General features: G+C 56.5%; 1 protein-coding gene across 2 annotated transcripts in view; it reads right to left on the bottom strand.

Moving 5' to 3' along the window:
* Nucleotides 1-21,806: 21,806 nt before the first annotated feature.
* The window catches only part of KDM4B (lysine demethylase 4B), a 130,639-nt gene continuing 124,781 nt past the window's right edge, over nt 21,807-27,664 (bottom strand). For both annotated transcript variants that reach the window (XM_037505140.2, XM_037505141.2), the window contains 3 exons: nt 27,335-27,454; nt 24,036-24,128; nt 21,807-22,958 (listed from right to left, as the gene is read on the bottom strand). In XM_037505140.2, coding sequence (XP_037361037.1) covers nt 22,782-22,958; nt 24,036-24,128; nt 27,335-27,454 — 390 coding nt within the window. In that variant the 3' untranslated portion in view covers nt 21,807-22,781. The remainder of the gene's footprint in view (nt 22,959-24,035; nt 24,129-27,334; nt 27,455-27,664) is intronic.

Here is a 27,664-nt window from a genome sequence, read left to right as displayed (position 1 = left end):
GGGTTCTTTCACTGCACAGAAGCTTGTAGCTTGATGTAGTCCCGTTTTTGTTTTGAATTTTGCTTTTGTCTTCCTTGCTGCTGGAAAGGAATCCCCACTAAGATCTGTAAGGCTGATGTCAATGAGCTTTTTACCTGTGTTGCTTTTTTTTTTAAACATTTATTTTTATTTATACAAGAGCTGGGGTACAGGCCAGAGTCGTGGGAGGGTGAGAGGACTCACCAGAGGCAGAGAGGGGAGCAGAACAGGCAGACTGACCAAAGCAGCAGACAGACAGGAGAGGTCTGTGGGATTTTCCCTGGCCGGCCGGGAATCGAACTGGCGCTGTGGAGGCTGCGGACAGCTTCACAGCGCTGCGCTCAACATGCTGCGCCACTGGGGAGGCCCTTTACCTGTTTTCTTTTGTGTGTTTTATGGTTTCAGGTCTTACATTCCAGTTTTTAATCCATTTTTTAATTAATTTTTGTACAAGGTGTGATAGTGTCTATTTTTATTCATTTGCATGTGGCTGTCCAGTTCCCAGCACCACTTACTGAAGAGAGAGCCCGTTCTTCATTGTATGGTCTTGGTTCCTTTGTCATAAATTTTTTTTGAAGATTTATTTTATTTTTTATGCGTACAAGAGCTCTGGTTACAGGCCAGAGATGCGGGGGGTGGGGGGTGAGAGGATTCACCAGAGACAGAGTGGGGAGCAGAACAGGCAGACTGACTGAAATATCTGCTGAGGGGAGCAGCGGGTGAGACAGGAGGGGACTGCCCTGCCATGGGGGTTGCTCCCTGGCGGGGGATCGAACTCGAGCAGATTGCTTCATGTGCAGTGCTTAACCCTGCACCACCAGGGAGGCCCTCCTTCGTCATAAATTAACTGACCATATATGTGTGGGTTTAATTCTATTCCATCGAACCATGTGTACGTCTATAGTCCAATACCACACTATAATTTCACTGTTGCTTTGTAGTATAGGGTGAAGGCAGATTCCACAAACTTATGAAGGCTTCTAGAGGCAGCCTGCATTCCTGGCTCATGGCCTCTTCCTCCATTTTCAAAGCCAGCAGTGGAGGGCCGAGCACTCTCTCAGACCGTCCTTTCCATTCCTACAAATCTTGATGATTCCCTTGATCCTCTCTGGAAAATCCACAATAAAGTCAATAAATGACTAGCAACCTTCATTCCATCTTCAAACATAACCTCACATACCCGCAGGTCCCAGGGATTACCATGTGGACATCTTTGGGGGCCTTATTCTTTTTTTAAAAAAAGATTTATTTATTTATGCATACTAGAACTGGGGTATAGGCCAGAGGTGTAGAGAGGATTCACCAGAGACAGAGCGGGGGAGCAGAACAGGAGGAACTACTGAAATACGGTGCTGAGAGGAGCTGCGAGGGAGACAGGAGAGGTCCGCTGCGCCATGTGAGTCACTCCCAGGCCAGGGATCAAACTCTGGCTGGCTTTAGCTTCATAGTACTGAGACTTAACCCCTGCACCACCAGGGAGGCCCTTGGGGGGCCTTATTCTGCTGGCCACTCTCACCCATCAGATCACTGGCTGCTGCTAGGAGGGGAGGGTGAGGGAGGAACATGAGGGAAGCTTCTGACCATGTTTTTTGTGTCTTAATTTGGTTGGTGGGTACAATGCTCTATGCAAATGTAAAACTTCATCAAGAGGTAACTGAAGATATATGCTCTTTATTGTGTAGTAAACTTCAGTAATTGTTTTTTAAAGCCAATGATCTGATGTCAAATAAGCACATGAAAAGATATTCAGCATCATTAGCGATTAGGGAAATGCGAACTCAAAGCACAATGATACAGCTTCACATCTGTTAGAACAGCTAAGACAAAAAATGGTGACAATGCTGAGTGCTGGAGAGAAGACACCAGATCACTCCTCCACTGCTGGTGGGAATATAGAATGGGAGGGACCTCTGGAACAGACATCAGCAGTTTCTTTAAAAACTAAACATGTAGCTGCCGTACCAACCAACAAATGCATTCCTGGGCATTTATCCCAAAGAAATGAAAACATATGTTCATGCAAAAAAATGTGCACAAATATTCTTAACAACTCTATTCGTAACAGCTAAATACTGGAAACCAAATGTCCTCCAATGGTTGAACAAACTTTGGCAAGCCAGTTCCTGGGATATTACTCAGCTGTGGAAAGGAACGCATGTACGTGCATGCAGCAAGCCGGCAGATCTCACCAGGAGCCTGAGACTAGAAACAGTCATGACCGTGATGCCTGACTTCACTGCGTGACAATCTCAAAATGACGAAATGACAGAGTCCGAGAGCGAGTAAATGGTTTCCTGGGAACAAGGAGGTGGCGGTGGGGTTAATATAAAGAAATGGGGGCCTCCCTGGTGGCACAAGGGGTTAAGTCTCAGCACCATGAAGCTATCTACAGCCATTGCAGCAAGAGTTTGATCCCCAGCCAGGGAGCTACCCACATGGCGCAGCAGACCTCTCCTGTCTCCCCGCTGCTCCCCTCAGCAGTGGATTCAGTCAATCCGCCTGTCTGGTGAATCCTCTCACCACCACCCTCCACACCTCTGTCCTGTACCCCAGCTCTTGTATGCATAAATAAATAAATCTCTAAAAAAAAAAAAGACCACACACTCACACACAGTACACATACATGTACAGAAGGTGCATGCATGCCCTTGCATACATGCACACACACACCCACATGCTTACACACCTTTGCACACACTTGCCATGAGCATGCACTACCGCTGATGCATGTGCACACACAGGATGAAGAGACTATGAAGTCTGAATCTCTGTAGTCCAGTTACAGAATCTCCAGTGTCCTGGTTTTGCTACTGCCCTGAGGCTGGATGAAGGGGACATGAGATTCTAGGCACTATTTTTGCAACTTCTAGAAGTCTACAACGATTTCAAAATAGAAAGCCAAAAAGTCTAAATAGAAAATCTGATAGGCAAAGGAGCAAGAGAGGCTTTTGGGAAAAGTAATGGAAACTTAAATTTTCTTTGGCAAAAATGCCATTGTGACTCTTTGCACAACCAATCAAAGGGTAGAGAGACGCGCGTGTCCATCTGGTGTGAAATTTATTGAGAGAAAAAAATATGCCAAAGTTGCCCCCAAATATTTGATTTTGTTGTTGTCGATGCTAAGGAGTCACACGCAATAGCAATGGTACATGGATCTCTATTGTCCATTGGATAAAATAAAATAAAGCAAATTGCATGTCTTTTTTTTTTTAATATAAAGTCCTTTTTGAATCCTTCCAAATCCGGGTGCTGGTTTGCGGGGCTGTCCTGTCTGGTGGTTGGCAGCGTCTTGGATGAGCCGCATAAGCTTAGGGAGGCTTCAAGCTCTGGGCCTGGGCGTTTTCCAACTTGTCTCAGTCTGCTTGGGCTGCCATAAAAAAATGCCATCGGCGGGTGCCTTAAACACAGAAATATATTCCTCACTCAGTTCTGGAGGAGGCCTGCCGTCAGCACGAGTGGGCTCTGGCGAGAACCCTTCTTCCTGGGCTGCAGACAGCCTCTTTCTGGCTGTCCTCGGGCATAAGAAGACATGCTGGTCCCCTGCATGGGGGGCCTCACGCTCACGACCTTCTCGAAACCCAGTGACCTCCAGAAGTACAAGTCTCCCAAGGAGCTAGGCTTTCCCAGGATGGCCAGGAAAGGGCCTGTGGATTATTTTGAGCTGTGGTCAATCACAGTCTCACAGGCTCATAAGAAACTTTACCACTCCCTTCGCTACCTAGGGGAATAAATATGGGGGGCATACCCAGAATTAGGGTTATTACCTAACAATAACCTACTATGGGAGAAACCTGTCTCCACAGCCGGGCAGGCATCTAGTCACAGAGCGGCTGGTCTCTGTCCTGTGAGTCGCCCTCCCAAAACATGTGGGTCCCCAAGCCCCAGGCCCCGAGCCCTAGGCCCCAAGCCCAGTCCATCAAGCCTCAGATATAACCCATCGGCTGATTGTGTTTGGAACCCATGTCTACGCAGGCCCCTGTATCTATGTAATTACGTTTCTTCTCTTCTCTACTCATCTGCCTGATGTTAATTCGATGGTTCAACCAGCCTCAGAAGAATCCAGAGGGGCAGGGAGGACTTTTACCTCCTCCTCAACACTCGCCAAGGCCCCATCTCCAGACACCATCCTATGAGGGGTAGGAATTCTGGGGCGGGGGAGGGGAACACAACCTTTGAGGCTCTAGCACAACTCCAGGGAGAAAGAAGCCTGAGGCGCTGTCCTCAAATAGAACAAGCCCACAATATCTCCCCTTTGGAGACCATCCTAGGGGACCTAGGAACACCCACAAAATCCTGGGATGAGGCTTCCAGGACAAGCCTGAACAGATAGAAAAGATGCTCGGAGCACAGCAGAACTGGCTCTCATAGTTTGTTGGTAGGAATGTAAAAATGGTACAGCCCCTCTGGGAAATAGCTTGGCAGTTTCTTAAAACACTAAACACTTACCATACGATCAGCAATTGTACTCCTGGGCATTTATCCCAGAGAAATGAAAGTTTATGTCCATGCAAACACCCAGAGAAGAATGTAGCAGCTTTATTCATGAGGGAAAGACTGGAAAGAACCCAGATGTCCCTCAGTGCGTGAATAGTCAAACAAACCAAGGTCCAGTCCCACTGCGGAATACTACTCAGCAATGAAGAGAACAAACCCTTCGGACACACAAGGGCAGCAAGTCAGGCATCGCTTAACCATGTTCCGGGCAACGACACACTGCATGTGGGGGGTCCCAACGGGCTGTCGTTCGGCCTAGGTGGGCAGCAGGGCACACCACGTGGGTTTGTGTGATTACACTTTGCGATGTTTGCAGAATGATCAAATTGCCTCATGATGCGTTTCCAGAACATCTCTCTGCCGCTAAGTGACACATGACACAGGCTTTGATGGAAAAAAGTCAATCTCCAGGGCAACCTACTGCACAATTTTTAAAATATAACATTCTTTTTTTTTTTAATTTTTTTTTTATAGAGGCATGTTTTATTTATTTGTTTGTTTGTTTGTTTTGTTTATACAAGCACTGGGTACAGTCAGAAGCGCAGGAGGGTGAGAGAATTCACCAGAGCCAGAGTGGGGAGCAGAGCAGGCAGAAGGACCGAAGTACACTGCTGAGGGGAGCAGCGGGCGGCAGGAGAGGTCTGCGCGCCATGTGGGACCCTCCTCCGGTGGCCGGGGAGCAGCCGGGGATCGAACCGCTGCAGAGGCCACAGGCAGCCTCGCAACCCAGCGCTCAACCGCTGCGCCACCGGGGAGGCCCCCTAAAATATAACATTCTTGAAATAAAAAAAAAAAAATAGAGAGATGGGGCAGTCGCCAGGACGGGGAGGGGGGTGTGGAGGCACTGTAGAGGCGCAGCTGTAGGGATACCTCGGTGCTGATGGAGCTGTTCTGTGTCTGGATGCCTTGGTGGCCAGAAGAATCCATGCATGTGATAACATTGCATGGGGCTAGATACGTTATGCCAATGTTGGTCTCCTGATTTTGATGTCCTAGGAGGTTAGTTCAGATGTAAGCTGGGTGGAGGGTACGTGGTTTCTCTCTGTACTACTTCTGTTGCTTCTTGGGGATCTAGAATCATTTCAAAATTTAAAGTTTTTTTTTTTTTTAAAGATTTATTTTCTTTTATTCATGCATACAAGAGTTGGGGTGTAGGCCAGAGGTGCAGGGGGCTGAGAAGACACCAGAGACAGAGTGGGGAGCAGAACAGGTGGATCTACTGAAACACACTGCTGAGGGGAGCAGCAGGGAGACAGGAGAGGTCTGCCTCGCCATGTGGGTCAGCTCCCCGGCTGGCCAGGGATGGAACTCTTGCCGCAGTGGCTGCGGACAGCCCTTCACTGTGCAGAGACTCCCTTACACCACCAGGGAGGCCCAAAATTTAAAGTTGTTTTTTTTTTTTTTTTTTTTTTTATAAAAGTGCTGAGGCACGTGGTCTTATACATGACAAACTTTCCCAGCAGCAGGGCTCAAGCAGAGATCAAGTGATTTCTAGGGAGACACCAAGAACCAGGCAGCTCCGGGACCTCGGCCAAGCCCACTGTTCTCCTGCGTGCGATGGGTCCACGTGACTGTTAGAGCAGAGTTGGGAAACGCGGCCTCGCGCCTGGCCCCTGACCCTGGTGGAAGATTGAATTCAAACAATGAGCCTTGCCAACAACAAGGTGAACAGAAGCACAATCCATCATTTGCTAATTGTTCTTGCCATGCTCTGGGCCTTGGCAGGCGGCCACGAGACGCAGATGCGTGGAATAATTGAGCAACACCGGGCACGTCCCCCACTCCACGTATGCTTGCCCAGACACACACCGCACTGGCCCTCGAGCCTGTCCTGGCAAGACCTGCCTCCAGGCCTCTGCTCGGCAGGTCCTCCTGCGCCAGAGCCCTTCTCCCGGCAGGCCAAGTCCTCTCTGCTTTTCCCCTCCACCTGCAGACACGGTCGCTGTGAATCCTTTGAGGCTGTCAGACGCTCCCGCATGCTCAAAAACATCCCCATGAGTTGAGAGCTAAGTAGTGGACACAGCTGTCCCCTGTAAGCAGAGGTCACAGAGATGGGGACATAACACAGCAAAGCCAGGGAGCCCGGAAGGCATCCTGGAGCAGGTGACGTCCAAACTGAGAGCCGAGGGGTAAACAGGAGAAAGACAGCTGACGGGTCCGGGTGTCCCAGGCGGGGGGAACAGCAGGAACAGGTGTAAAGGCCTGGAGGAGGTGAGTTTGGCACCTGACGTTGTCTTACCAGGAGAATCAGGGAGGTAACGTCACCATGATGGTGACACAGGCAGTTCCTGACTTTGTACAGTTCCTGACTGTACAATTACAGCAACTTGTGACTGTTCATGAACCAGACGCCCATGAGAAAACCCTAGAACGCAAGGCTGAGGCCGAAGCAGCCCTGCACCACAGAGACAGCATCAGGAGGCGAGAAGAGCCGCGACACGCTGAGCGCATTGCCCCCGCAGCCCAGCCCGGCGAAGCCCCACTCGAGGCTCCCCCGAGCCCACGTGCACCCAGGCCCCCAGCCCAGCAGTGTGGGGCTCTTGCCTAGCGCATGGGGTGGGCATCCTTGGGGCTGGACCACCGGGAACCTGGTCCTGATGGGGCTGGGTGTTTCTACCCCAGCCAGCACCCGGTCTCAGCAGGATGGCGGCACAGCATGACCGGAGGACTTAGAGGGCTCATGTCCAACTGATTTGCATCCCAGGCTAAGAGCCCTGACAGCCCTGGAGCCTGGTCTGCTCCCACCAGGCGAGGATGCTCGTTTACAGCCCCAGCCCCACCTCATCTCCCCACCCAGGGAGCACCTGCATGGCCGCTAGCAGCTGGTGCTCCAAGCAGGGGCGCCTATTCAGAGCCCCGCACACTGCTGAGGGGCGCCCCCAGTCACCTGGCCAGAAAGCCTGGAACCCGCAATGCTCTGGCAGGGACCGGCCAGGCAGAGCTTACAGCAAAGCCCCTTCTACGGGGAGCTTGGGGTGCGGGTCAGCTAGAATCAAGACCACGAATAAACAGCCTTCCCGGTCTTGGAGCCAGTTCCCACTCCGCCTGGGCAAGGAAACGAATCTGTAGCCCCCCTCACTGCTGAGTAGAAGCTCCCATGCCTTGAGCCGGGGGAACTAACCAGAGCACCCCAGAAGCTGCATCATCCACCCACAGCCGGGCGTGCATCAGCACTTGCACAGAGGACACAGCCCTTTCTGCAGAGCCGCTCAGCAGAGCCAAACGGGTGGCCCCGAGAACTGGCGGCACACACAGAGTTGTGTCCCCAAAAATGAGACACACAGGCTCTGGCGCCCCAATCTGCTGCCCCCCGCTAGGGCAGGGAGCTAATTCATCGCCTCACCTGCTGCTGAGGCCTGAGCAGCTGGACAGGCCCCCCAGGGAACCCAGGCGCCGGCTGAGCAGGACACAAAGCTCCTTCCACAGCCGTTCCTGCCATTGCTCTCGGCCAGCGGCACAGCCCCCCTCCCTGGCCGCAGAGCTTGGGCAGGGCCATGCCCCCAAATAGAGCCTGATAGCCAGCCCCGCTGCCCGGGGCAATGCCAGCAGTGGGTCCAGAAGCCCCACACGCTGGCCCGGGAAGGATCATCTCTCCACACCCAACCTGCCAAGCCCAGCAGAGAAGGAGGCTCACTCCGGTGCAGACACCCCCGGAGGAGCCGAAGACCAGGGCAAAGCGGGTGGCCACGGACGGCCAAAGGAAACAAACGCCGAGATCTAGGAACTGTCGGGAAAAAAAACTGCCAGATCATCGCTTTACAAGAATTCCGTGAACTGCAGGACACAGACAGACGAGGACGCAGCATCAGGGAAGGCACGCGGGCCCAAAACAAGCTGTGCCACGAGGAAATAGAAGCCATCAAATGAAAAAGCACCAGAAATCCTAGACCCGAGAAACATAATGATGGAACCGAAGACTTCCACGGAGAGCTTCACAGACAGACTTGCCGAGGCAGAAGGATCCGTGACCCAGAAGAGGACACTTGAAATCTCCAGGCAGAGGAGCAGCAAGAAAAAGAAAAAATGAAAAAGCGCGATGCCAGCTCGTAGCCATGTTCATGAGAGTTTGGACGTTATCCGGAGAGGGAGCCATGGCAGGCTGCTGAGCAACGGGGGCGCTCTCGGCGCTGCGGCTGAGATGATCCCGTTGCTCTTGGGTTGTGGGGCACCCCTGGAGCATGGAATCAAGATCCAGCAGCATCTCTAGCCACCTCGGCTCTGACTGCCGCCCCCCACCTCGCCTCAAGGGCTCTTCCCGCCTGTTCTGCCCTTCTCCCCAGAGGGTGTGTCCCCCAAGCCTGGTTCCACCAGCAACTTCCCCAAGCAGCTTTCTGGGAGGCCCCCACTCTGGTCTCCCCTACTCTGACCCCTTACAACTAGAGGGGTCCGGTTCTGACTCTATCACCCCCACTCCAAGGACTCCATAAAAGCCAGGCCTGGTATCTATAGGATAAATAAATGACCGACCAAAAATTTGAACATTATCAAGTGTGGGCAAAGAGGTAGGATGTTTACTGTGTGACCTTGGGCACAGTTCTTAACCTCCCTGAGCCAAGAGCCTGAGGGGTCTGTAAATTAGGCCTTTATGTAGCAGGAGCCTGCAAACATTCTCATTAAGGGATCAGAGAATCAATATTCTAGACTTCGTGGGCCAGGCAATCTCCATCACAGCTGCTCAGTCATCACTCTCATGTGAATACTGGATAACAAGAAAAGGAATGGGAAAGGCCAGTGCCAATAAAACTTTATTTGAATGGGTATGGATGTGTTTCAATAAAACTTTATTTGTGGCACAAAAATTTGGGTTTCATACAATTTTTACATGTGGTGAGATATTAGTCTTCCTTTGATTTAAAAAAAAATTCATTCAAAATTGTAAATACACAACACACACCCACACATACACAAATAGTTGTACGCTTCAGGCTAGAGCACTCTTTTGTATTTAAGTTAAACTTAATTTGTTAAGAGCAACAGGAAAGAAAAAGATGAAAGTCTATGGGGATTTTCTAGAAAAACAAACAAGGACACAGCCAAATTTCATTAAAACTGAGACTTCAGGGCCTCCCCAGTGGTGCAGCGATTGAGCGCTGGGCTGTGAAGCTGCCCACAACCTCTGCAGCGCCAGTTCGATTCCCGGCCACCGGGCGAGGGTCCCACATGGCGCGCAGATCTTTCCTGCCGCCCCCTGCTCCCCTCAGCAGCGTACCTCGGTCCTTCTGCCTGTTCTGCTCCCGGCTCTGGCTCTGGTGAATTCTCTCACCCTCCCGCGCTTCTGACTGTACCCAGTGCTTGTATAAATAAATAAATAAATCTTTAAAAAAAAAAAAAACAAAAAACTGAGACTTCATCTTTGAGAAAACAATCACAATCACAAGATGGTACACGTTTCCCTGGGGACACACAGACAACTGCAGACGCACAGGATGGAGTTGTAGATGCCCCCCTCCCCGGGGGGGGTGTCTCAGCCCCAAAAGAATGGTCCAGGGTGGGCAGTGAGGATTGGCGGCTTTCTCCACAGTGTTTGGTGGTATGTTATCACTGAATTTTAAAAAAGGCCTGCAATTAAAAATAAATACAGACCCAAAAGAATTGAAAACATTCATCCACTCAAAACTTGTTCACCAAGGAGTGGGAAGCTCTGCTGCTACCACGAGGCGGGACCTTGAACACACGACGCTCAGGGAGAGAAACCGACGCACGAGGCCACGTGGTGTGAGTCCCTGACGAGAAACGTCCAGGGCAGGCCCAGCCACAGAGAGTGGTTCATGGTGCCAGGGGCTGGGGGAGGGGATAGGATGACTGAATACTTTAAAAAAATCTTTTAAAAGAAAATGATAAAATCTGGATTAGGCTTGTATCTGAGTTCATTGTATTAAATCAATTTCCTAGTTTTGAGCAGGTGAAACAGGAGCCCCAGGGCACCCAGAGGCCATGGGGCCTGACTGGCTTCACCATAGCCCGGTGTGAGCCACAGGGCACAGCAGCTGGTCTCAGGCCTGGCGCCACAACATGCCGCCTGTGAGCGGCCCCGCTGGAGCTCTGGCAGTGAGACTTGCCAGCGGGCCCCAGGACAGGCAGCCTGTGGGCCAGTCCTGGGCTCAGGAGCAGTGGCGTATGGTGGTTTCCTCGCCCCATCCCAGAGCAAGCTGGCCCAGGCCTGCAGCAGAAAGGCTGACCCCAGCCTGGCACCACCCGAGGAAGGAAGACCTGGGATACCTACTTGGCCCTCTCCAAACTCCCAGCCTTCACCCCCAAGGGACAGAGGACACAGGGCACATTAACAAGGAAATGCCCAGACATACAGCAAACACCTTTTAATTCAATAGCCCAAATGGCACGAGGAGATTATTAGTTTTCTGTAAGATTTGATTCAATTAATTAGTTCCCAAATATCAGCCTATCCAGGCAAGCAAAGGAAAACAGAGATAAATCCCAGCCCAGCCTTGCTTCATCTTTTAAAGGCAATTAACTCTTAGTTATTAGCTTTTAATTAGGGAGTAATAATGGCCTCATTAATACGCTTTATTATACTTGTCACCAGGCAGCTGTTTCGAATAGATTCTAGTATCAGATGGTTGTGGCCCTCTTGTCAACGGTGCTTATTCTGACTGAGGCAGGAGACCCAGGACTAGCCTCAGCCCCTTGGGGCAGGTGGGGCGGGGCATGGCTGGGATATTGGCCATGCCTCATTCTATTGCTGTGGCCCCTTGGGAGATTCACTAGGGTCCCCGACAGCCACGCCTGTCCCCTGAAACAATCCTTGGGCTGATCCTAGTGTTTCCCCAGTGAGAACCCCTTCCCAGCGCTCTCCTAGCAAAACACACAAACATCAGATCCTTTTGTCATCAGCCCTGCGGCCTCCTTCCTGGGCCCCTGGCTCACCCTGTTCTGGCCACGCGGTCAATTCCCTGATCCCATCTGTCGTCTCTTCTGTTCTCTGATTAGGTTCGAGGACGGTTGTTACAACATTCCTTAGAATCTCCCCAAGCTGGAAGCTACCTTGAGGTGTCCCCCAACAGGAGAAAACCAAGGATAAAAATCTCATTAAAAATGCATAAGCTGGGCCTCCCTGCTGGCTCAAGGGGTTAAACATCAACACTATGAAGCAACCCACAGGTGTGCCTGTTCTAGAATGTGCAAAAATCATGTATTTTTATGCAAAATTTAAAAAGAATGAACTACAGATGTAGACCATGTGATGGGTCTCACAGATATAATTTTTAAAAAATTTATTTATGCATACAAGAACTGGGGTACAGGCCAGAAATGCGAGGTTGGGGGAGTGAGAGGATTCACCAGAGACAAAGTAGGGAGCGGAACAGGCAGATCTACTGAAATACAGCGGGCGAGACAGGAGAGGTCTGCTGCGCCATGTGGGTCACCTCCCTGGCCGGGGATCGAACTCGGGCTGCAGAGGCTGTGGATTGCCTTGCAGTGCAGAGCTCAACCCCTTGCGCCACCAGGGAGGCCCTCACAGATATAATTTTATGTGAAAAAAAGTCAACCCCTAAGACCTTAAACTGTGATTTCACTTCCAAAAAATCCAAAACGGGCAGAACAAATCTGCGGTGATGGGTCAGGATAGGCCCTGCGCTCCCGGGGAGAGGGACGTGGAGACGCGGGGGCTCTCAGGGGGCACAGGGCGAGTTCGGCTTCACGTTCAGGGGGGCTGAAAAGGCAGGTGTTCAGGTTGTGAAGATTCCCCGAGTTCTTCACTTACTTTTCTGCACGCGGGTTTCTCGGCCGTCGCCCATGAAGGCGGGTGGGGTGGACCGTCCAGCGGAGGGCAGCCCGCGAGGTCAGAGCTTGCAGGTCGGCACAGACAGGAAACGTAGAGCTGGGACGTGCCAGGACACACGCGACTATGAGCTTGGGGGGCCTGGCGAGCCCCAGAGGCGTTTTGTTTTTTTTTTAAAGATTTATTTATTTATTTATACAAGCACTGGGTACAGTCAGAAGCGCGGGAGGGTGAGAGAATTCACCAGAGCCAGAGCAGGGAGCAGAGCAGGCAGAAGGACCGAAGTACACTGCTGAGGGGAGCAGCGGGCGGCAGGAGAGGTCTGCGCGCCATGTGGGACCCTCGCTGGTGGCCGGGATCAAACTGGCGCTGCAGAGGCTGCGGGCAGCTTCGCAACCCAGCATTCAACCGCTGCACCACCAGGGGAGGCCCCCCAGAAGCGTTTGAAAGTGACCACTTGGCAGAGGCTAGGTGGCGGCAATGCGAGGCGCGGCCCTGGAGGAAACACCTTCCAGACGAGACACAGCAGCCTCTGGAGCGCAACCAAATGCTCATCTCCCCTCCTGAACTTAGGCAAAAGAATGCAATTCGGGTGTTGACTAGATGGACTTGACTGGAAGGAGGAGGGAAAGCCGAGCTAGGGGTGCTCTTCCACGTCGTGCTGTGCACACCTGGGGCGTGCAGGAGGCGGCTCAGCCCCGTCTGCAAGAAACAATCATTAGGGGGACCTCCCTGGTGGCGCAAGGGGTAAGGAGAGTACTATGAGTCAATTTGCAGCTTCTTCAGCACGAGTTTGATCCCCGGATGGCCAGGGAGCTACCCACATGGCACAGCAGACCTCTCCTGTCTCACCCGCTGCTCCCCTCAGCAGTGTATTTCATCAGTCTGCCTGTTCTGCTCCCCACTCTGTCTCTGGTGAATCCTCTCACCCCCTCTCCCCAGTATCTCTGGCCTGTACCCCAGCTCTTGTGTGCATAAATAAATAAATCTTAAAAAAAAAAAAGCAACAACAATCATTAGGGCCTCCCCTGGTGGCACAGCAGTTGCCAGCTGGGCTGTGAAGCTGCCCGCAGGCTCTGCAGTGCGGGTTCCATCCCCGGCCACCGGCGAGGGTCCCACATGGCGCGCAGATCTCTCCTGCCGCCCGCTGCTCCCCTCAGCAGTGTACTTCGGTCCTTCTGCCTGCTCTGCTCCCCGCTCTGGCTCTAGTGAATTCTCTCACCCTTCTGACTGTACCCAGTGCTTGAATAAATAAATCTTAAAAAAAAACAAATCATTAAATTTTCAGGAATTTTGTGAACTGGTTGTTAAACACAGCCGTCACGAAAAAATATATAAGCTGACAATGACATCACTTATATTAAAAACAAAACAATAAATACTTAAAATGGGTCACTTGCCAATTCTGCCACTACATTTTGTTCTATCTGTTCGCTGGAGCTATTACGTCATGGTGTGCGACTGGGCTTTGCTTTCCGGTTCTGCCCTCAGTGACAATGAGTCCCAGGGCAAGTTAGGGCAAAGTAGGCAGCTGCCGGGGCTTCAGGAGAGTGAAAGAGGCTTCTGAGATAAGAACAGGAAATTCTAAGAAGTTCTAACCAAACTATACTCCAAAGATGAGGTCAGAAAATCAAGAAGGATTAAACAAAAATAGTAAAACTTGAGAAAACAAGACCTTGGTCAGGGGTGGTAAACTCTAAGATAAAAGAAAAAAGGGGTTAAATACCCCTAGACACAGGCCCGCAACGGCTTCCTTGCCGCTCCCCGGCCTGGTCCTACTGCCGTGGGAGTCCCACTTTATTTCTGTTCCTTTTCTCCTTAATAAACTTTTTCTTGGGCCTCCCTGGTGGCGCAAGGGGTTAAGCACAGTGCTGTGAAGCTGTCCGCAGCCTCTGCAGCACGAGTTCGATCCCCGGCCAGGGAGCTACCCACATGGCACAGCAGACCTCTCCTGTCTCGCCCACTGCTCCCCTCAGAGTGTATTTCAGTCAGTCTGCTTGTTCTGCTCCCCACTCTGTCTCTGGTGAATCCTCTCACCCCCACACCCCACACCTCTGGCCTGTACAGCACAGGTGGCTGCGAAATTCTGGGGAGTTTTTTAAATTTCCTCACCAAAGGGATAGTCAGGACTGGTGCTCACCTCACCCCCTCCTCCCCTTATGGAGCGTGGACGTGATGGCTGGAGCAACACCAGCCATTTTACAATTATATGCTCTTATATGCATAAATAAATAAATCTTTTTAAAAATAAATAAACTTTTTTTTCCTCTCAACAAATCTGCCTCTCTTCGCTTGCTTGCCTGAGTGTCAGTGAAGTCCCTGCTGTGGCTTCGTGAGACACCAACCGGTGTTGGTCTAGAGGCTGGGGCTCAGTGCTGCTGCTGCAGCCTGGGGTCCCTCCTGGCTGGGAGACGAGGCCTGAAAACCTGTCATTGCGGTATCGACATCATGGTGGCAGCCTGGCAGTGGCCGTGGTGTGGAACGGACAAACACAGCCCAAGGAATGAATGACGTCAGGGACATCTTCCAACCTCTCTCTCTGATTGTAAAATGGCTGCTGTTGCTCCAGCCATCACGTCCACGCTCCATATGGGAGGAAGAGGTGAGGTGAACAGGACAGGAGGCAGCACCAGTCCTGACTATCGCTTTGGTGAGGAAATGTAAAAAACTCCCCAGAATTTCCCGGCCACCGGTGCTGTGCAGAGCCGCTCCCCGTCACCATGCGCAGCTCCCGGCAAGCTGGGAAGACGAGCATGTTTTCTCAGCCTTTTTAAAGCAGAGGAGGGCGACAAGGGAGAAGCGGCCGGGATGTCTGCAGGGATTTTCCACTAACAGCATCTGTCTTCTCAATCACGGAGAGCTTTTTCTAGAAGGAAAAGAGGGGGTTCATGCGGCTGAGCATCGCTCTGTGAGCCTCGGGGCAGCCTGGGACAGGGGCTGGGGTGGGGCCTGCAGGGGCAGCCGGCAGTCACCGCCGTGCCCAGGCGGGGTCACTGGTGACCTCCAAATTCTGCGCACTTTTAGCCCCCAAATCAGAGGGTGCCAGCAATTCGCCTTCTCGGGGGACAGAACAGTGGGCGCCGCGGGGACTGCGGCCCCGTCCCGTCCGCCTTGTCCGCGCGGGGCCAGGCTGCGCGGCGAGCCGGCTGCCCCCCCTGAGGGAGGCCAGGCTGGGCGCGTCTGTGAACCTGAGCTTGGAGAGAACAGCCCAGCCCGGGCGCGCCACGCTTGTTATTTCAGACGCCGCGGGGTGCAGCCGGGAGGGGTGCAGCCCCCCCAGCCGGCCGGGCCTCCCGGGCTGACATTCCCGACTCCGAGAACAAATTGGGGTTCTTGAGAAAACCGAGCTTCGCACAAAGGGTTCGGTCCCCGGAGGTCTGACCCTCTGGTGATACATAATGATTTTCCTTTCCTGTCGCGAGCGAGATGGATGATTCATCCTGGGGGTGTTTTAAAACGACATCCACACGCCTCAGCGGGCGCAAATGCGAGTCTCTGCAGAGCCGAGAGAGCCACGGTCGGGGGTGGCCGCCTCCCCAAGACCCAGGGTCTGAGGCCCAGCCCGTGTGGGGCGGCGCAGGCCGCTCTGGGGCAGGCGTCTGGCTTCTGCCTGGAGCTGGTGCGCAGCCCCCGCCCCGGCCCCTGCCCTCGCCAGGCGGTGACGGGCTTGGGCTTGTCACTCAGAGGAGCAGGTAGGAGGGGCGGGCCTGGGCGCCACCAGGGCCTGCACTCAGCCAGCCGTGGGAAGGGGCCGAGCGCCGGGGAGGTTTGACATCAAATCAACCCTCTGGCAGATGGGAAATGGTCATCGGGGAATTTTTTAAATAATACGTTTCAAGACAGCTCTGCCAAGGGCTTTCGTCACGTGAAAGGCTGGTCAGCCTCCCTGGCACAGGAGGGCTGAGCGCCCAGGCCGGGATCTGATCTGGCCTCTGCCCTGCGGGCTTGCGGCTCACCCAGCCCCTGGGTAGGGGGGGCGGGTGTGTGTGTGTGTGTGTGTGTGTGTGTGTGTGACCACCCCGCGTGGGGTCGCCTCCTGGTGGCTGCGGTGGGGCGGGCCCGGGAGGGCGAGGGCCGCCCCAGCCCCGAGACCAGCGTGGAGGGACGCGCAGGGCCAGGCTGGCGAGGAATTAAAAGTGAAATGACAGATGCTTCCACCAGCACCCCCTTTGCAGTCCTTTGTTCTGCAGAAACAAGTGTCCATGAGCACCAAGACGCCTGCCTTTTGCCCCAGCCTTGTCCACACTGGGAAATCTTGGCAATAACTCCAGTGCCGTCTGAGAGCCCTATCAATAAATATACAGCCCATCCCTGCCCGGAATATTGTTCTTTTACCAAAGGACAAGGCAACTCGTGGGGCCTCCCTGGTGGCGCAAGGGGTTAAGCACAGGGCCGTGAAGCTGTCCGCAGCCTCTGCAGCACGAGTTCCAGCCCCAGCCAGGGAGCTACCCACATGGCGCAGCAGACCTCTCCTGTCTCCCCGCTGCTCCCCTCAGCAGTGGATTTCAGAGGATCTGCCTGTTCTGCTCCCCACTCTGTCTCTGGGGAATCCTCTCACCCCCCCACACCTCTGGCCTGCACCCCAGCTCTTGTGTGCATAAATAATCTTATTAAAAAAAAGAACAAGGCAACTCTAAAAATGAGGACTTAACCCCACTCCCTAATCCGGGTTCATGGCCCTGCTCCACGCTGACTGTCCTTTTTCACGGAAAGGTGGGGCTCCGCTCCTGCCGCACCCCGACCCCACCCACAGCAGCCCGGGCTCGCTGCCCGCCCCGCCGCCGCCACCAGAGGGCGCCCGCGAGCACCGAGTCGGGGTTCGCTCTGCTGCGCCCTCAGCCCGCGGGGCCTCCGCCCGCCCCGGCTCCTCCTGGAGATCACACGGCCTGGCGGGACCTGCCCTGTGCCCGGCCTGGAGGCGAGGCCCTCCTCCTGCTCCCCCCATTCTGCGCCAGCCGCACCGTCCTCCTCGCTGTTTCTCATCAGGCCAGGCGCGTCCTCCCGCTGGACGTGCCCGACGGCCGAGTTACACCCTTTGCGCAAATGTCCCCTTCTCAGTGGGGTCTGGTGAACACCCCCCATAAAGTCACCCCCAGCCCCTCGCCGCCTCTTTCTTTTTTTCAAGAAGTGTTCATGGGCCTCCCTGGTGGCACAAGGGGTTCAGGGCAGCGCTGTGAAGCTGTCTGCAGCCTCTGCAGCACGAGTTCGATCCCCAGCCAGGGAGACACCCACAGGGCGCAGCAGACCTCTCCTGTCTCGCCCGCTGCTCCCCTCAGCAGTGGATTTCAGAGGATCTGCCTGTTCTGCTCCCCACTCTGTCTCTGCTGAATCCTCTCACCCCACACCTCTGGCCTGTACCCCAGTTCTTGTATGCATAAATAAACACAATCTTAAACCAAAAAATCTAAGTGCTCCTCATTCAGTTCCTGATCCCGCCTGACTCCCAGACCCGGTGGGCAGTACATCCGGTGGGCAGGGGCTTTATTTTATTTTTATTTATCTATTTGCCAACATTTCCCCCATGCTCCCAGAACGGAGCCTGGACAACGGCCCTCCACAGCATCTGCAAATGGTCTAAATGCCTCGGGGCCCTCTCCTCCCCTATGTTCACTACAGTCCATCCCCCTCCCTCTCCTATTTATTTAGTCATTCAATTATTTATTTATTTTTTTAGACTTATTTATTTATGCATACAAGAGCTGGGGTACAGGCCAGAGGTGCAGGAGGGTGAGAGGATTCACCAGAGACAGGGCAGGGAACAGAACAGGCAGACTGACTGAAACACACTGCTGAGGGGAGCAGTGAGCAAGGCAGGAGAGGTCTGCTGCACCAGGTGGGTAGCTCCCTGGCCAGCCGGGGATCGAACTTGTGCTGCAGAGGCTGCAGACAGCGTCACAGCGCTGTGCATCCTGCCTCGACGCTCATGTACGCACCCACACCTGCTCAAGTCCCTCCTTTCCGTTCTCCTGGGTAGATGCCCCCACACCCCAAGGAGCTGCTGAATAGTGTGGGAATTCTATGTTTCACTTTCTGAAGAACTGCCAGTTTTCCCTGGTACCTTTCCTAACACCCGGTCTCGCTGGGGCCAGGCTCTGTTTGCTCCAGAGGACACAGGGTCCCCACAGGCAGAATCTTTGGGTTCTGCAGCACCAGCTCCCCCAGTCTCTGTGGGCCGGTGTCTGCAGGGCAGCCCGCATGGCGTGGGGCTCAGCAGCTGCAGGAGGAATCGATGAGGCCCCACGTAGTGCCCACACGCATTGTCCTGCCAACTGTACCCCAAATTCTCCACACCACCTGCAACGTCTCCTAGATGGCTCTCAGGCCAACCCCGGGGGATCCTGACTCCAGGCCCTGCCCAGGCCCCTGCCAGCTCCTCCTCCTGGGCTCTCCCATCACCAACGCCAGGAGCCACCTGAGAGTCATGGGCCTCACTGCCAAGGGGGGGAAGGATGTGGGGTGGTTTGCCTGAAGAGCCCCAAAAGAGTCCCACATCCCACTTCTGAACCCTGTGACTGTGACCTTATTTGGAACAAGCGTCTTTGACCATGTGTTCAGGGGAGACGAGGAAGAGCCACGAGAGGGCCCCCGGGGTGTCTGCGAAGGCCCGAGCACAAGCACGCAGGGAAGAGCCCTCCGCAGGGGGAGGCCAGGGACGCTGCTCACAGGGAGGAGACTCGGTGGAGGCCACAGAGCAGGATGCCGAGGAGAAAGGAGGGTCCCTCCCCTCGGCACCTGGGCCCCAACTTCTGGCCCCCAAGACAGGGAAAGAGAAGGTCTGCTGCTCTGGTGTGAATTAGGAGCAACATCACGCAAGCGTCCAGGCCCCCCTGGCCGCTGGGAAGGGCCAGCGCCACAGAAACCACTTCCAAACACCCACATGTGGGTCTTCGTGTTTCTGATGCTGAGCCAGTGGGGGTGTCAGGTCCCGCCCCTCTCGGGGTGACCGGGAGGCGCTCTGGGCCCAGGAGCCCTGCCCCCCCGCGGCTGGCTGAGCGTCTTTTCCCTGCAGCCTGGAGCGCAGCCACGATGGATGTTGCTCCGAGGAGACTCCGGGCACCCAGACACTCACTCTTCGGGTGTCAGCCCTCGGGCTGCCCGTGGCAGCAAATAATTCTTTTGTTCTCCATTAGCTGAGCAAATGTGCTAAGTAAATCTCACCCATAAATAATGCTCCTGGCGCAGCGCGAGTGCTTGTCCCCCAGCCTGGCCTCTGGGCCCTGGGCGCTGGGATGCCCTCTCCCTGGGGGCGGGGGGCGGGGGAGTGGGGGAGGTGGGGGGTGGGGGTGGCCTGCCTGGGGATGGAGGGAGAGTGGAGGACCCAGGTTGGTGAACAGAGGCCCAAATCTGCTGTCCTCTGCCCTGGCCAACCTGGGGGGCCGAGGGCAGCCTGCTGGGTTGTTTGGAAGCCTGGCACGATGGGCCCGCCGAGGCCCGGCCCCTGGCCCGCAATCGGCAGGATGAGTGGGGATGACCCAGACTTTGAGGCAGAGATGTCCCCCGTGGACGGGCAGCGGAGGGATGAGGGGCCCCTGGACAGAGTCTCTCTCTGTGTCCTCTGAACTCTGCCTGGTGCCAGTGACCTGCAAATAAGTCACTTGTGCAGGGGTCTCCTGAAGGCCCGCCTGGGTCTGCCCTCCTTCCCCCCAGATCTGCGTCTCTCGTCGCTCCCGCACATCCTCGCGCGCGGCCGGCCCCGATCTCTCCCCGGCCCCGCCTGCCCTTCCCGGATGCCCAACTTCTTTCGTCTCAGCCCAGTGGTCTCTGCCCTGGTTCACGGGCTCCAGCGTGGCTCCCCCACCGGCCTGTCCTCCCCATGGCAGCCACCTGAGGGCACCCACGAGCACCCGAGTCAGGTCCCACGGCTCTGCCCACAGGCCTCCTGCCTGCCTGGAGTAAAAGCCCAAGCGCTCCCAGGCCAGCCCTCCCGTCCTCTCCCCGCCTCGCTCACTCGGCTCCGGCCACAAGGGCCTCCTCGCTAATTCTCCAATAATCGAGGTACGATCTTGCCTCAGGACCTTTGCATGGACTGTTCCCTCTGCTTGGAATGCTGTTCCCCCAGGTGGCCCCAGGGCTCCCTCTCGCCTCCTTAGAGCTCCCTGTGTAAAGCTGGCGCACACCCTGCCGCCCTCCCTGCTCCCCTGCTCCGTTCCTTGGCCCAGCTGACATCCCCCCCCCACCCCGTTTCCTGCCGCAGCTAACAAGGGGGCCGCCAGCTAACGAGGGGGGATCGAATCTGCTGTTTTGAGTTCCCAGTGCCGGTTAGATGAATCACAGGTCCACGAATGCCGGGGGACCAGCCTCATTCCGGACGGTGAGACCCCACGGTGTGGCCCGCGCCCCGCTCCCGTCACCGGAGCACGGTCAAAGCCGGGGGGCATCGGGAGGGGGGGTCAGCCAGCCCCAGGGAGGGGGCTCCGTGGACAGGAAAGCTCTGGTGGACTCCCTTGGCCCCGAGGCTGAAAGCAGGGGCTGAGGCTCTGGGGTACATGCCCCCCCCGCCCACTGCCAGCCTCAGGGTCCAGCCCAGGCTGCTCTGCTCTCCCTTGGCAGCGACTCGGAAATGAAGACACTTCCAACGACACACGGAGCTGAATTCGCAGTGCGCACGAGCCTTTAATTCATTAGGAACCTAGAGGCAGGGAAATTAGGCAAAAATACAGCGCATCCTTCAGCTCAGGGGGGGAATCAGCGGGGATGGGTTTCCTCCAGCTTTTGCACAGACACGGATCTCTCCTCGCAGAGAACGTGCGTTTCCCATCTGCTGTCTGCACCGTCGCCCGGAACCCACACCTGGGGAGCGACCCAGACTCCGCCTCGGCACGGCCCACCCTCCGCACCCCCAGGGCCGCGAGGCTCCGAGGGCCCTGCCTGCTTTTTATTCGCTTTACAATATAAATAGCATTTCAAACTACATGTGAATACAGTGACTGCGCCACCAGGGCAGGGCTGCTGCATGCAGAGGGGGACCCCCACATTTTGCTGACTCCCCTTGACCTCCCCGTCCCCGCCCCACTTTGGGGCACCTGCCCCCCTCCCCCACCAAGGAAATTACATTCTCTCCATTCCCCGTAAATAGTTCCCTCTGCCTGGCGACCGTTAGAACACTCTTCTTGCAATCTCTAAAACACTTTTTTTGTACAAGCAAATGACACTGTCGATGCCCCCGCGGGGACGGAGGGCCGGCTGGCACGGAGCGGGCTCCGCAGCGCAGGCGAGGGGCAGGCAGCTAAGCAGCTCGGCTCCTTCCCAAGTCGAGCACGAAGCACCTTTTTTCTCTCCTCAATTCATCCCACGACTCTGAGGCGGTGGATTCCCTTCCAGCTGAAAGTCGCGGTTCCCTCTCGGCCGCTCTCCCAGACACACAAATCTGCGTGTCGCCAGCCAGACGCGGGACGTCGGGGACGGAGGGCGCCAGCCCCTCGGCTCCTCAGGAGGCCTCCCGGCACGCTGGCCACTGCCCAGCAGCGCGCTGGGGGCCGGCGCCAGGCCCCGCCAGCCTCGCCCTCCTGGAAGGCCTGGCCGGGCCCCGCGGCCTCCCCCCGCGAGTGGGCGCCGCCGGTCCCAGGGGCGGGACGTCACGCACACTGAGTGGAGAAGCCAGGCTGGGGCCTGAGCGGGCCCGAGAGGCCTGGGCGGTGCCAGGGTCTCCCGCTGGAGGAAGCCTGCTGGCACCGAGGCCTCGCGGGTGGAATGATTCTCGTGGGGGAAGAAGCAAAGATGGAGAAAACCAGAAAAAGTGTTTATTTTGTCAAGATGTGTGCAGACAGGAGGGAGGCTCCTGGACGCCCTGGCCAGGACGGCAACAAAGGGTCTGCCGCCGCCTCCTCTCGGGCAGAGAGGGCCGGGGTGAGCTGGCAGCCGCCCACGAAGCGGTGCCAGTTACCGGGGCCTTCAGCCAGTCCGGGGCAGGCGTCCCTGACCCCGGGTGTCCTGCCCTGGCTTCCCGGCGCCTCCAGCCGCGGCGAACTCCCCTGCCCGCTCACAGACAAACAAGATTTTAAAACCACAACAAAAATCCCAATGAGATGCTTGTATCTCCCTCAGTGTATCCTGGATTCGGAGAAAAGGAACGGTTTTGTTTTTAAAGCCACAAATCTAGAAAACAACTTTGGGGATTTTTTTCCTTTCCTTCTTTTTCTCACTTTTTTTTTTTTTAAAACAATAGGTATTTATAGAAAGAACCTCACAAAGGTGATGTATGTACAGAAGTCACAATCTCAGAGGCTGCTCGGGAGGCAGGCTATGCAGTAGCACCTTTTCGAGAAGAAGAGCTTACATGGTTTACAAATCTGAGTAGTGGGGGGCACAGGCCCCGGCCAGGCCCCAGAGCCCTGTGGCCCCGCTCCCTGAGTCTGGGGGCCGGAGCCGCGTGCCGTCCTGCTTGCTCCGTCGCAGAGAGAGGGCGCCTGAGGCGCGGAGGTAGCCTCTCGGGCCAGGCCGGGAGGCGAGGTCGGAATTCACAGCAAGCAAACGCCAGGGCCGGCCGCCGCCTGCCTGCTGGGCCCAGGGTGGCCGACGGGTGGCTGTCCTAGAAGGGGGCTCCGGGCCGGCACTGGGCCTGCAGCAGACTCTCCATGAAGGCCAGGTAGTCCGGGTTCTGCCCCGAGTCCTCTGCGGCGCGAGGGGTGCCCACCCTCGGGCGCTTGGCGGCCTTCACTTCCTCTCCCGAGAAGACGCTCTCTTGCGGGGCGCCCGTGCTGACTGACTGGAAAAGCAGACGGCACAGGGGTTAGAGCAGAAGAGGGCGTGCAGGCTGATGAGCAGCATCCCCCTCAATTCTATGCTGAAATCACCACGGGGATGGCATTTGGAGGGGCCTCAGGAGGGGATCAGGTCATGAGGCTGAGCCCCCGTCAATGGGATTCGTGCCCTCATAACAGAGACCCCAGAGTCCGCTCCCGCCTCAGTGTCCTCAGTGTCCTCGGCTCCAATGAGATGGACCCTCACCTAACCCTGACCTTGACCTTGGTCCACACGTCGCCCAGTCTGTGGGGTGCTGTTAACAGCAGCCCGAAGACTGAGCTGGGGCTGGCTGGCGCAAATCCACTCCCGGCTGCGGGCCCAGGGCTCCGGGCTACTGTCCCTCAGTCAGGGAGCTCCTGGGAGCAACAACCCATCGCTGGGGACAGCTGCTTGGCATTCCCTCCTCTGCCTTGACACTCCTCCGTGGCAGCCTCCGGTTCTGTGTCTGAGCTCCCGTGAGTGCCGGGCGGCACTACACCCCACTACCGGCGCCTGCAAGGGCAGCAGCCCCGGCCTGGCCTGTGTCTCCGGCAGCCCCGCTCGGCCGTCCGCAGGGGGCGGGGAGGGGTGAGGCCGCCTGTCCGTCTGGTTACACCTGGCCATTCCCCAGGGAACCTTCGAGTCTGAGGCCGGCCGTGGGAGCCCGCCGGTTCCCCCCTGGAGCTCATCTGCTGGCAGCAGGCCGTGGCTACCTGCTCCCCAAAACGCTCTCGATTAAACTCAAAGGAAGAAAAACCTACGGGTCTAGGAAGAGCTACAGGCCCCTGTCCTTGCCTCTGGGACTCACTGCTCCCTCCGACACAGGACCGGCTCCGGGGACGTGGTTCTTTGTGTACCACAAACCTCAGAGTGCGGCGGGGGCCGACACCCCGGGCGCTGGGAGCCAGTCGGTGCCGGCTCACCCGGCTCACCTCCCCCGGCACCCCGCAGGGGAAGGGCCTGGCCTCCCCGGCCCCTTCCTCCCCAGGTCACGTGGGTCACTTCCTTGAGTACCACCAGGGCTTCTGGGGAGTAGCCCCCGTCCTGCACAATCCCTTACCAGCCGTGATCGGACCCGCTTGGGGAGCTCCTCGTCCAGGGTAAAGATGTCGCTGCGCTTAACTGTCAGCTGGGACCCATCTTCAAACTCCACCTGTGGGGGAGCGCAACTCTCAGGGGTGGTGCCCCGCTGAGGACTCGGCACTCTGGCTCGGGTCGGTGCAGGTGGACACGGGTGCCCGGGGGGGGCCCAACAGGTTCCGAGGCACAGGCAGAACCCCTTACCCTCAGAGGCTCAGCTCCAGGGAGGCTGACAGACAAGGGCAAGGCAGCGGGGGTAGATGGAGGGGGCAGGTGGAGTGGACATGGAGGCCAGAGGTCAGCCTCTGGATGAGGATGCTGAAGACGGGCCCCCCGCCCCCCGCAGGAACCCAGTATGCTCTTGCTTCAGCTTGCGGGGGCAGCGGAATCCACCTCTCCCGGTCCCCCGAACAGACCGTGGGTTTGGTGACGCCGCCTAATCGGGGAGGGCGTGGATGCCAAGTGGCACCTCCTCCAGCCTCTTCTCACGGCCCCGACTCTGTGTGGGCGATGAGTTGGAGAACATACGTGCACTGTGTGTGCACTGGGGTGCACTGTGCACTGGGGTGCGTGCACGACACGTGTGTAGTCACGTGTGGCTGATTCCAAAGCTGGCATTTGGAGCTTCAAAGAATCACAGCTTGAGAACATCTTGAAAGATATTCTAGAAGCTACTTGCCTTGCCCACAAGTCCCCTTTTCATAAAAGCATGGACAGATACATGGCTCCCCCCAGGAAAGAGGCAGCAGTCGCACTGTGGCCCTAACAGCCCTGTTTTGGGGAGCGGGAGGTTTGGATTGCAGAGGACTCGCCTTTTACTGTGAAAAATGACAACACTCAGAATGTGAACGGGGCATCTTCCAAACCCCGGCACGCACAGATGGGCGGGTGCTGCCGGGAGCAGGGAGCCCCAAGTATCTCTCTGCTGCTCCCGCTCGAGGCAGGGCCTGCCTCACTGGTCACCGGGACTGCTCCCACAGCACGGCGAGGGCAGAGAGCAGACCTGACTGCCGCGGGTGCTGCTGGCCACTTGGCTGAGGCAGCCGGGCTAGTCTGCACGTCCCCGGTGTGGACTCTGGGATGCCGGCTGCCCCCTCATCCGCACTGGCGACAGGAGCACCTTGTGTGGTTGTGTGGGGAGCCTGAGGGTCTGACCCAGCCTGTTCCCTCCCGTCTCTCCCATTTCATTTGCAAATTAGAAGCCAAAGACCAAAAACCCCCTTCCCTAGCGTCCCAGGTGAGAATCAGGGCTCAGGAGACCCCAGGTCTGAAGCCTTGGTCCCCTCAGAAAGCAGCTCCTGCCATCGGGTGTTGGGGAGCCGCGTCTGGGCCAGGCCACATCCTGGGTACTGCGGCCTGTGCTTCAGTCACAACAGGTAGTAGGCTGCTGGGGGCGGGGAGTGAATTCTAGCGGCTCAGATTTCTGGACAAAAAGATCAGAAGGCGTGTGCTCAAACTCCCCAAAGGAAAAACAGCGCCCACCAAGGGGACCAGGGGCTGGGCTGACCCGTGGGGCCCTCAGCAGGGTCAGGGAGAAGAGGGGTTGTCACATACTGAGGGACGATGGCTGGAGTGGACGGTTAGATTGGGCTCCTCTTGGCAGGTCTCCCCAAAACATGTACTGTAATTTCAGGTCTCCAAGGGGCTGGTTTTATGCAGCATTTATTTTAACTTTTTGAGAAAACTGCAGATTCACCAGTTGTTTTAAGAACTCCTAAGGAGAGTTCCCATAGACCCTTCACCCAGCCTCCCCGAGGGGAAGCATATGCCTTGGCCCTTTTCAAAGGCATTTTGAGGGGTCACACTTGAGAGGGGATGTGCTCTGAATATACTGGAAGGTTGGGGGATGCTGAAGCTCCTGCAGGCGACACCTTGCCCACCTGTCCTCTGGGGCACTAGCGGTCCTGGCACACTCCCTCGAGACCAGCCCTGCCCTGAGTGTGCTCGGGCCACAAAGCAGGGGTCCCGCCAGCCCAGCCCCTCAGGGGCCTCCCACCATCTCCTGTGGCACTTTTCATTTACAAAACCCTTCATCAGCTTTGCTTCGCAACCGCCCCCGCCTCAGTTCCTAACCTCCTGCTCCACTCCAGGGCCAAGCTGCCCCTCAGAGCACGAACATTCTAAACCACTTACTGTGAAGCGGGTCAGGCCTGCGTCTACCCTGCCTCTGCCCCTGGGTGGGGGAGCTCCTGAGAGAGCAGAGGCGGCCGTGACCTTGCAGCTCCCGGAGTCTCTGCTGCCACCCAAGAGTCATCCTGCCTCCCTCAGTAGGTGCAGTGTGGGTGTGCACTCCACGCATCTGCGTCTTCCCCAGCACTGCCATGCAGAGAGCCACACATGCCTGGTTTGATTTCTTGAACCACCTTTCGCCTTGGAGGGCCGTGCCTGGACCCCTCTCCTGGGGAGCTGACTTCCAGTCCTCCTTGGGGCTGCCTGGCCTGTCCCAGGGGAAGTCAGTTCCTCCCAGAGACTCACAGACGCGTGTCGTTGAAAGCTGCCCACCAGTTAACCAGACTGCTTTCCACCAACTTCTGAGTGGGCAGCAGGCCATCCTGTGTCTACCGCTCAAAACCAGGAAGGCCCAGAGTCAGACCTGGCCCCCTCAGTGCTACGCACGGCCTGCAGCGGCCTTCTACCCTCACAGCAGGGACAAGCCATGCTGCTCTTCGTCTGCAAGGCCTGTCTGCAAAGGCCTGCAGAGCCCAAATCGTCAGAGAGCCGACCACGTGGAGTTAGCTAGACCCTGTCCCAACCACCTCTGGCAGGTTTTCTTGATGCCAGTGGATCCTGGGAACAAAGACTGTCTCCCCAGCGCCACACGACTGGAGAACAGGGTGGACTGCAGAGACAGGCGGGCACCGGAGGCTGCCCTAGGGGACACTGGGAGTAGACCTGACTCGCTGTGTGTCTGGGCCTTCGTGTCCAACTCATCAAGCAAGGACAGAAGGGCCTCGGGGCTGACTCCCCCGGGCGTCAAGGAACAGGAGAAAGCGGAGCTGGGCAGGACCAGCTGGCGCATCTTTGCCGTGGCAACAGAGGAGTCTCCCTAAGGTTGCACACCTTCATCTCCACTCTGCAATCGCAGGAACAAGCCCCAGAACGGGTAGACGGCACATCCGGCTACACACATTCCACCACAGTAAAAAAAAAAAATGGGGACACCAGCCCTGCGGGGGAGAGCAGCAGCCGCGAGCGGGCCCTGCCGGCTGGGAAAGTCACCGGGCCTGCTCTCCGAGCGGGCGGGCGGGCACCAGCCTCTCCCCGAGCACCCAGGCGTACCTGGTAGATGTGGCTGGTCACGGAGGAGATGAACTTGGCCTTGTAGATGTTGCCGTCGGTCCACCGCAGCTCCACAAACTCGCCCTCGGGCGGCGGCCCCAGGCGGGCGCAGTCTCTGCTCTGCGGGCGCAGGACACACGGGGGAGGCGTGGTCACTCACCTGGCGCCGCTGCCCTTGACCTCCGTCGGGTTCACATCCTCCTCGCAGCCTGGCTCGACCGCTCTTTAACCGTGAGGAAGTTCTGCAGCGGGAGCCCAGAGGTGTCCTCTGCCCGAGCTCTCCCGGCCAGCTCCGAGCACACACAGGATCGGGGCTGTGCGGGGCCCGCT

Source organism: Talpa occidentalis, unplaced genomic scaffold, assembly GCF_014898055.3.
Source record: "Talpa occidentalis isolate TD23 unplaced genomic scaffold, MPIMG_talOcc4v2.1 talOcc4.12, whole genome shotgun sequence".
NCBI lineage: Eukaryota > Metazoa > Chordata > Mammalia > Eulipotyphla > Talpidae > Talpa > Talpa occidentalis.
This window is presented reverse-complemented; position numbering and strand designations above follow the sequence as displayed.